This window comes from Ziziphus jujuba, chromosome 8 (genome assembly GCF_031755915.1).
Source record: "Ziziphus jujuba cultivar Dongzao chromosome 8, ASM3175591v1".
NCBI classification, from domain to species: domain Eukaryota; kingdom Viridiplantae; phylum Streptophyta; class Magnoliopsida; order Rosales; family Rhamnaceae; genus Ziziphus; species Ziziphus jujuba.
The window spans coordinates 6,130,652-6,141,013 of record NC_083386.1 but is presented as its reverse complement, the minus strand read 5'-3'; the positions used below and the strand labels follow the sequence as shown (position 1 = coordinate 6,141,013).

Below are 10,362 nucleotides of genomic sequence, written 5' to 3'. Positions count from 1 at the left end.
TTTTAGAAAAAAATTATCAATTCATAATTTCTAGATCCTCAAAAGTAAGCATTTCAATAATGAATATTGTTAAAATTGTGTTTATTATTTAACAAATTCTAATTATTATTGTTATTATTCTTATTAATATTCTTATTATTTATATTATTATTAATATTGTTATTATTATTATAATTAATATTATTATTATTGTTATTTTTTTTCTAATTTATTATTGTTATTATATTTATTATCGTTATTAGTATTAATTTTGTTATTATTATTATTAATATTGTTATTATGGTTATTATTTTTCTTCTTATTATTGTTATTATTATTATTATCATGTTGTCATTATTTATATTATTATTAATATTGTTATTATTTATATTATTTTTAATATTGTTATTATTGTTATTATTATCATGATTGTTATGAATATTGTTATTATTGTTGATGTTATTATTTTTATTAATGTAGTCATTATTATTTCTATTATTAATATTATTATTAATCTTGTTATGATTGTTGTTTATTATTATTATTAATATTATTATTATTGTTATTTTTCTTCTAATTATTATTCTTATTATATTTATTATCGTTATTAGTATTAATGTTGTTATTATTGTTATTAATATTGTTATTATGGTTATTATTATTCTTCTTACTATTGTTATTATTATTACTATCATGTTGTCATTATTTATATTATTATTAATATTGTTATTATTATCATGATTATTATTAATGTTGTTATTATTGTTGATGTTATTATTTTTATTAATGTAGTCATTATTATTTCTATTATTAATATTATTATTAATCTTGTTATGATTGTTGTTTATTATTATTATTGTTATTTTTCTTCTAAATATTATTCTTATTATATTTATTATCGTTATTAGTATTAATGTTGATATTATTGTTATTAATATTGTTATTATGGTTATTATTATTCTTCTTACTATTGTTATTATTATTATTATCATGTTGTTATTATTTATATTATTATTAATATTGTTATTATTATCATGATTATTATTAATGTTGTTATTATTGTTGATGTTATTATTTTTATTAATGTGCTTATTATTATTTCTATTATTAATATTATTATTAACGTTGTTATTATTGTTGTTTATTATTATTATTAATATTATTATTATTATTATTTTTCTTCTAATTATTATTCTTATTATATTTATTATCGTTATTAGTATTAATATTGTTATTATTGTTATTCTTATTATTATTGAAATTATTATTACTTTTATTATTTTTTTACTTGTTATTATTATTATTATTTTTCTTATTCCTATTGTTGTTCTTAATATTATTATTAACTTAATAATTATGTATGATTATTAAAAGTAAAAATGGAAAGTAGTAGCGGAAAACCAGATCCAGCTTGGTCACATTGTATTCCAATTGAAGGTAACAAGTATGGTACAATTTGCAAATATTGTAACCATAAAATGCAAAGTGGTGGAATAACAAGATTAAAGTATCATTTAGCACATTCCGATCCAAAAAGTAATGTCAAGAAGTGCCCCAATGTACCTCCAGAAGTGAAGAAAGAGATTTACCATTATTTGAGGAAGAAAGAACATGCAAAATTGAAGAAAAAGACAATGGAGGAAGACATTCGTAATGAATTACGGGGTAACTTAGCTCTATATCGAAGTAATTATGATGATGGTGACGATGATGATGATGATGATAATGATGATATATGTATATATCCAGCAGATATGCATCCTGATGAAAGAGACTCATATAAAGCTGCAGTCCGTGCATCTAAACAAGATAGATGGGAAGAAGAACAACGAAGGAACTTTGTTAAGCCTAGAGGTCAAGGATCAGGATCTTCTCGAAAGGGTGGTAGTCAACCATGTGCTCAATTTCGTCGTGCAACAAGTGTGAGGGAGCCCATTCGTAGACAACAATCTCAACAATTTTCTCCAGTTGCACTTGCACCTTCGTTGTATAAGTCATCCGGTGCAAAACAAAAAAATATAAAAGATGTGTTGACAAAAAGTGGTATGAAAAACACATTGGGAAGGCTAGTAGCAAAGTTCTTTATTTATGATAATGTCTCACCTGCAAAGGCAAAATCGCACCATTTCAAAAACATGATCGTTGGTGCTCAACAATCAGGTATGGGAGTTCAAATTCCATCTCCATATGAAATTAAGGAAAAATATCTAGACATGGAATATAAAGAGATGCAACAGCATATTGAAAAGTTTAAAGAAAGCTGGAAGACATATGGTTGTACAATTATGTGCGATGGATGGACAGGACCAACTAAGCTGTCAATATTGAATTTTATGGTCGATTGCAAAGGGTCATCAGTGTTTCTTAAGTCAGTTGATGCCTCAGATAAAATAAAAAACTATAAGTATATATACAAACTTTTGGAGAATGTTATCAATGAAGTGGGCAAGAACAATGTTGTGCAGGTAGTCACGAATAACGGTTCTGCATTCATAAAGGCTGGTAAGAAATTGATGACACAGTACAACTTGTATTGGACACCATGTGCTGCGCATTGTATTGATCTTATATTTGAGGATATTGGAAAGCATGAAAGTATTGCAAGGATCATTCAGCATGCAAGAATGATAACCAATTATATTTATAATCATAATTGGTTACTTTCTTTAATGCGAGATATATGCAAAGGAGACATCGTTCGACCAGGAGCAACAAGGTTTGCAACAAACTATATTGCTTTAAATAGTCTCCTTAAAAAGAAAGCTTCTCTAAAACAAGTCTTTACAAGCGATGCATGGGCTGAGCATCAATTGAGTCGAACAAAAGCAGGTAAAGAAGTGGAGAAACCTATCCTTGATAATCATTTTTGGGATTCTGTTACTCACGTTGTTAATTTGTATGGGCCATTATATAATATTTTGCAAATTGTTGATGCTGAGTTCATACCTACGATGCCAATATTGTATGATTGTTTTCAAAAAATGAGATATGCAATCAATAACCAAAGAGGAATTCAGTGGGTGATGGGCATCATAAATGCTCGATGGGATAATACACTTTCTCATCCTCTCCATATGGCTAGTAATTTTATGTCAATTACTTATTATTAATTAATATTTTGTCTTATAATTTATATATTAGATTTACTTTTTATTATTATTTTGTAGCATACTTTCTGAATCCACGGTTCCAGTATAAAGAATGAATTGGCACTGATTCAGATCTTGTACAAGCTGTTCATGATGTCGTTGCAGCATTATATACAAATTCGGATCGTATATCTCAATTTGAAAATGAAGTAAGATTTTGTTTATTATTATTTTTTAACTAACATACTAATAATATTTTTTATAATTTTTTTCATTTTTACATATAGATAATATGCTTTAGAGATGCACGAAAAGGGTTTGGTGATCGTGCAGCAATTGCCACCCGGGCAAAAATGATACCTGGTATGTGCATTTCAATTACTTGTTATAAAAAAATGTGCTTAATATCAAAAATTTTATTAATAATTAAAATTTTTTTAAAATTTAATATATTTTGATTTATAATGTTGAAATATACAGCTGAATGGTAGATAATGTATGGTAATAGCACCCCAACACTCAGAAAATTGGCAATGCATATTTTGTCACAAACTGTATCATCATCCGCATGCGAGCGTAATTGGAGCACCTTCGCTTTAATATACACAAAACAACGAAATAGACTCGCATATGAAAAACTTCAGAAATTGGTTTTTTGCTACTATAATATGAAATTGCGGATACGTGATATGGAATTAGCAAATCCGCAATTAGATTCTGATTATTTGGATCTTCTTGAAATTGGAGCTGACCCTGGTGAAGATGAAGATAATCCTATTATCCAATGGGTTAAGAATTCACACTTAGATGGTGAGGAAGGCAATCCAGATCCTCGAGTCGCAATGCATGCTTCACAATTAGGGATAAATGTTGAGAATGTTATTGCTGAAGAAGTTATGAGCAGTGATAGTAGAGGAAATTATTCGTTTGAAGTAGTGACAAGGCCTTCAACTAGACGATTTAGTCCTCATGTAGAAACATTTGGTGGTAGTTATTCTCAACGAAATGAATATGAGGATGAAGATGATGATGATGTTGTTGATCTTGATGATGATGATGATGATGACGACGACGACAACGATGACGGTGGCAGTGGTGGTGGTGGTGGCAATAGAGGAGGAGGATATAATATAGGTGGAGGTGGGAGTGGAACATACTATCGAGAACCAAGCCAACAACCATTAAGCTCATTTACTGGTGAAGATCAATATACACATGCAACACAGGATTTTGATCATGGAGCTCGAACAGCAGGCACTGGTTCAAGAAGGCATTATGGCACTTCGATGATGAATCAACATAATGAAGATTATCTTTCTAACTCTTTGGATGCAATGAGTTTAAATACACAAGTTAATTCTCAATCTGGAAATTCTGAGATTCCAATTGTGTATCCAATTGGTCAAATGAGCTCACATAATCCTCATAGAGATTACGATGTTGATATCTTCAATCATCCCATGTCTCAAAATGAATGTTACACTCCTCATTGGATAAATCCACACTATCCTCCACTTGGACAATTGGTTGGGATTGATAGAGAAAGATATACTTGGCACATCTACAATTACATGGAAAATTTCTCTAATATGATGAGTTGGAATGCCTATTGTTATACACGTGAAACATCAAGATATGATCATCAATTTGAAGAACCAAGGAATTCTTTTTGGTATTAATAATATATTAGGGATTATATTTGAGAATTTCTTGTATCTTACTATTATCTGTTAAATTTTCTATATTTTGGTGTGAATTAACTTTATATTTTATTCACTTATAAATAATTTATTATATTTATAGAATATTTTATGATTATTGTATTCTAATTATTGTATTCTTATATAATTTTATTATATTAATTATCTCATATAAAAAAAAATTATTTTCTAAATTAAAAATTTACAGTTTCCGTAACTTTACCGATATTTCCATTGATATCGACATTTTTATCAATATTTCCGTAAAATCATACCCTCGACATTTCCATCAACATCGATATTTTCTTCACTGCCAATAACTTTGGAAAAAGGTAATGGAGAGAAAGGAGACTGACCAAATATCGGAGTTGCCTGATCATCTCCTATGTCACATCCTCTCATTCAGACCAAAAAACGACGCCCTTTGGATGGGGCCTCTTCTCCAAAAAGTTGATGATACATGTAGTGTGGGTTCAGATTCAACCACCATTTATGTTTCTCAAAAAGTCTTTCCTTAGGTTCACTGGAGATTAGTGGCCAATAATGGTTGAAACACGTGGTTTTGGGACTTCTTTCATGGAGGTTCATTGAATGTTTTATCTTATTCATGAAGCTACCTTAATTTGTTACATCCAATTTAGTCTAAGCTCGGAATGAAGGCAGTCAATCGTCCATAATTTCCATGCAGTCTCCTAATTATTTATAAAATAAATAGCTTAATTTATACCCATAGCAACTTTACGATGAAAACTAGCCAAGAAAGAAAATGCAAAAATACAATGAAACCTATAATCCTTGAAATAACCAAAACTGGCGATTATTTTTAAAAATACACAATTTTCATTATGTTCCCTTGCAAAATGCAATATGGTGGAAATCTTAAATAGTTCTCTAAATCACTGCTTTTCAGTTTTTGTAAAGTGTAACTAAATCTTTTTGAGGCCGAAAATTTGGCAAAACCTTGCTTGCTTTCACAACTTAAATATAATACACTGAAATTAAAATTTTTTTCTTAAAAAAATAAAAGACAAAGGAACGTCCCAAACGAGGAAATTCAAAGGAATGAATTGTTTTAATATTAACGGGGTATGTAACAAATGTTCGGTACTCATCTATTATCTAACACTTTCATTCTATTTAATTTAGTTTGTTTTCTATTTGATACATTTCCAATGTTGCTCTACAACTTTGATAATAAAAAAATATGATGCTTATATGATAATATGTTAAAAGGCAAGGGTTTACGACCTCTAATCCTTTATTTGCATAAGAAAAAAACGACAAAATCAATAGCACAAAAACCATTCCTTTGCTTTTTTTTTTTTTTTTTCTTTTTCATGTTCTTTTTGTTTCTCTATTTGTTTTTTTTTTTCAATAATGCAATAAATACTACTGATAAATTTATTTATCAAATAACATTTATTAAAATATTATTATTTGATATATTTATATAATTAAATTTGAAAAAAAAATGATATAATTCGTGGACCACCTATCTTTATATGGTCATTCCACAAATTTTTAACATATGGTAAAAATTAATTGATATAATTTTAAAATAATTTATACGATTTAATGTTTTGATCTTTTATTATTTTTGGCATACGTGAAAAGTTTGTGAAAGAACAATATAGAAATAAATAGTTTAAAATCTATCTGATTTTATATAAGATAGATGAACTAAAAAGATTAGCATATTATTTATTATATTATTTAATAAATAAATTTTATGAATATTTTTGTAATTTAAATATTATTATTTTTAATTTTTTTTTATGACATGTATGATAATTAAGAAATTAAAGGATGAGATAACTCTTATGCAAGTGAACAACACCTATCGTTTTTGCTAAAAAAGTGTTAATAGCCTGGAAATTTTTTCAGAGGGAAAAAAAAACCTGGAATTAACGGTGTCACCTCGGTTCCAAACCGCGTGAGGCTGTGTAAAAAAGTTTTTTATTTTTATTTTTTGCTGGAAACGACTGGGTCAAAAAGTTTTTTTTTTTTTTTCCCAAACAAAAAATATGCTTCAATTCTGTCGGACCCGCAGATGTGAAGTCAAACTTCTTTCCGCTAAACTTTCTTTTTACACTGCACAACAAATAAATATTACATTTTACTTTCCCTTTTTATTAAATTTTCTTCCTTTTCCGCTTGGGCAATACCTTCGAGGAGACTTCTCTTCACCCAAAAAAAAAAAAAAAGAAAAAAAAAAAGAAAAAAAAGCATAACATTTTCCCTATAAATATGCATGCCTGCATGGTAATCTTCCCCATATTCTCATCAAAGTTTCTGTGTTTGTTTTTCTTTTCTTTTGGCGCAAATTTTCCCTATCGTTCACGAATTCTTTTTGTGGTGTTGTTTTTGCAAGCATGCGTGCTGGTGTTTTGCAAACAAACATAGTCCCAAGCAGACGGGAGCTTGGTTCACAAATACAAAAATGGCGTCCTGCTTTTGTTGCCATCTATTGTTCGAGAGCCCTGTTGTCTCTTTACCAACATTCAGGAGAAAGGGGCTTCAGTGGAATCGATCGAACAAGACTTGTTCAGCTTGTGAGGGAGAAGAATCTCGATGAGCTTCAGAAATTGGGAGGTGTTGATGGAGTAGCATTGGCCCTCAAAACTAGTACTGAGCATGGGATTTACTCCTCCTCCACTGATGGCCGATGCAAAGCTTTCGGTTCAAACACTTACAAGAAACCTCCTACAAAAGGGTTTTTGTATTTTGCATGGGAAGCTTTCCAAGATAGATCCAGGATCATCGTTTTGGTCTGCGGTGCACTTGCTCTTGGTTTGGGAATGATAGTCTATGGAGCTCAAGACGGTTGGCAAGATGGTTTAAGCATATTATTCTCCCTTTTTCTTTCCATCATCGTCGATGCAATATTTAACTACGAATTAAACCGACGGTTTGATAAGATGTCCAAAGTCAGCAACAGTCTCTATGTCGATGCTATGAGAGACGGAAGAAGGAAAGAGATTTCTGTTTTCGAAACCTTAGTGGGAGATGTGATTCATTTAAACACTGGAGACCAAGTTCCAGCAGATGGATTGTTCTTGGAAGAGAATTGTTTTCTGCAAGTGGATGAATCAAGCATAACAGGGGAGAGTGACCATATAGAAGTTAACCATGACCAAAATCCCTTCTTGTTCTCTGGTACTAATGTGGTCGTTGGCAATGGTCGAATGCTCGTCACTTCGGTCGGAATGAACACGAATTGGGGACGAATGCTAAGTAAACTTAACCGCGAATCGCGAGAGAAAACCCCATTACAAAATCGGCTAGACAGGCTGACCTCTTCGATATGTACGATTGGTATGGCAGCAGACGCATTAGTTGTTGCTCTGTTGTTAATTGGATACTTCACCGGGAAAACCCAAATCATAGATGAGAATGGAAACCAGGCCAGAGGGTTGGATTTTGTACTGCAGATTTTGGAAATTGCAGTTACCATTTTTGTGGCTGCTCTTCCAGAGGGTTTGCCATTGGCTGTTACGCTAACTCTCGTTTATCCATTGAAAGGGTTGATGGCCCAAAAGGCAATGGTGAGGAAGCTCTCCGCTTGTGAAACCATGGGCTCTGCCACCACCATTTGCACGGACAAAACGGGCACTCTCACCATGAATCAGATGAAAGTGACCAAATTCTGGCTCGGCAAAGACATGTCTGTGGAAGAAGTTGATTGCTGTGATTCCATTGCTCCAGCTGTCATAGAATTGCTTCGAGAAGGCATTGCTGTGAATACCACTGCAAGTATAAACAGGACGACTGGTTCAGAGTATGAAATCAAAGGTAGTCCTACAGAGAAAGCAATTCTTTCCTGGGCAATTGAGAGCATGAATTTGAATATGGAGGAAGTGAAAATGAGATGTTCGGTTCTTCACCATGAGATGTTCAATTCTGAGAAGAAACGAAGCGGGGTTTTGATGAAGAGGAAGATCGCAGACGACGATGGTACAGACCATGTCCATTGGAAAGGAGCTGCAGAGAAGGTTTTGTCTATGTGTTGTTGCTACCGCGATGCTTATGGTGTAATCAAAGTCATGGATTATAATCAGAAGGTGCAGTTCCAGAAAATCATTGAAGGTATGGCTGCGAGCAGCCTCCGTTGCATAGCTTTTGCACACAGCCAAGTTCCAGCAGAGGATTCTGATATTGAGCATAAAATGATAAAAGAAGATGGTTTAGTCCTGTTAGGACTAGTTGGAATTAAAGATCCATGTCGTCCAGGAGTCAAGAAAGCCGTTGAAGATTGCCAAAACGCCGGAGTTAATGTGAAGATGATCACCGGAGACAATATTTTCACAGCAAAAGCCATAGCCACAGAGTGTGGAATACTTCGCCCTGAAGACGAGAACAGGGAAGGAGCAGTGATTGAAGGTGAGGAGTTCCGAAACTACACTCCGGAAGAAAGAACGGAGAAAGTTGAGAAAATCTGTGTGATGGCCAGATCATCTCCATCTGATAAACTCCTCATGGTTGAATGCCTTAAAGAGAAAGGCCACGTTGTCGCCATCACCGGAGATGGCACGAACGATGCGCCGGCATTGAAAGAAGCCGATATTGGACTCTGCATGGGGATCCAAGGCACTGAAGCTGCAAAGGAAAGCTCAGATATCATCATCTTGGATGACAATTTCTCGTCGGTAGTCACAGTTCTTAAATGGGGTCGAGGCGTTTACAACAACGTACAGAAATTCATTCAGTTTCAGCTCACCGTCAACATTTCCCTTTTGGTTTTCAGCTTCATCGCAGTCGTTTCTGGTGGATGCACGCCATTCACAACAGTCCAGGTATTATGGTTGAACTTGATAATGGAGACACTTGGTGCGCTGGCTCTAGCCACTGGGGATCCCACCAAAGAGCTTATGAACAAAATTCCGGTGGAACGGACCGACCCTTTTATAATTAACATCATGTGGAGGAACATCTTACCTCAAGCTGCGTATCAGATTTGTCTAGTTCTGGCATTCGTTTTCAAAGGTGAATCAATCTTTCATGCAGACAATGTGTTAAACACCACTTTGGTTTTCAACACTTTTGTACTCTACCAAGTTTTCAATGAATTCAATGCAAGGAAGATGGAGAAGAAGAATGTGTTCGAAGGGGTTCACAGGAACAAAATTTTTGTGGGAATCATTGCCATAACCATTGTTCTTCAGGTGGTTGTGGTGGAATTTCTGAATAACTTTGCATCCACAGAAAGGTTGAGCTTGCAGCAATGGGGGATATGTATTGGAATTGCTTCCATGACTTGGCCTATTGGTTGGGTTGTGAAGTGCCTTCCTGTTCCAGAGAAGCCATTTTTAAGCCATCTGATAACAGAAAAGATCGTCACATTAATGAAAAGAATAAGAATTGAGTCAATTAAGTGTTTAGCTTTTGTAAAACATTGATTTAGTCAACGGAGTTTGCTTTTCTTGTTCCACTTTATTTGACCATTTGTTTTATGTATACTGGGAAAAAATTTGCTAATGATTATACAAATAAACTAATGTCTTTTCATAGTTTCTATTTTCTTATCTTTTGAAGGTGAAAAAAAAAAAAAAAAAAAATTCTAGTTTCTGTTTCTTTTTCTGTTTTCTTATCTTGTG

At 32.5% G+C, this 10,362-nt stretch overlaps 1 protein-coding gene across 1 annotated transcript; it reads left to right on the top strand.

Moving 5' to 3' along the window:
* Window positions 1-6,983: 6,983 nt before the first annotated feature.
* LOC107412925 (putative calcium-transporting ATPase 13, plasma membrane-type) lies at window positions 6,984-10,282 on the top strand. Its single transcript, XM_025071478.3, has one exon. It carries the CDS (start codon window positions 7,141-7,143, stop codon window positions 10,162-10,164), a length of 3,024 nt encoding a protein of 1,007 aa, XP_024927246.3. The 5' UTR covers window positions 6,984-7,140; the 3' UTR covers window positions 10,165-10,282.
* The last annotated feature ends 80 nt before the right edge of the window (window positions 10,283-10,362 follow it).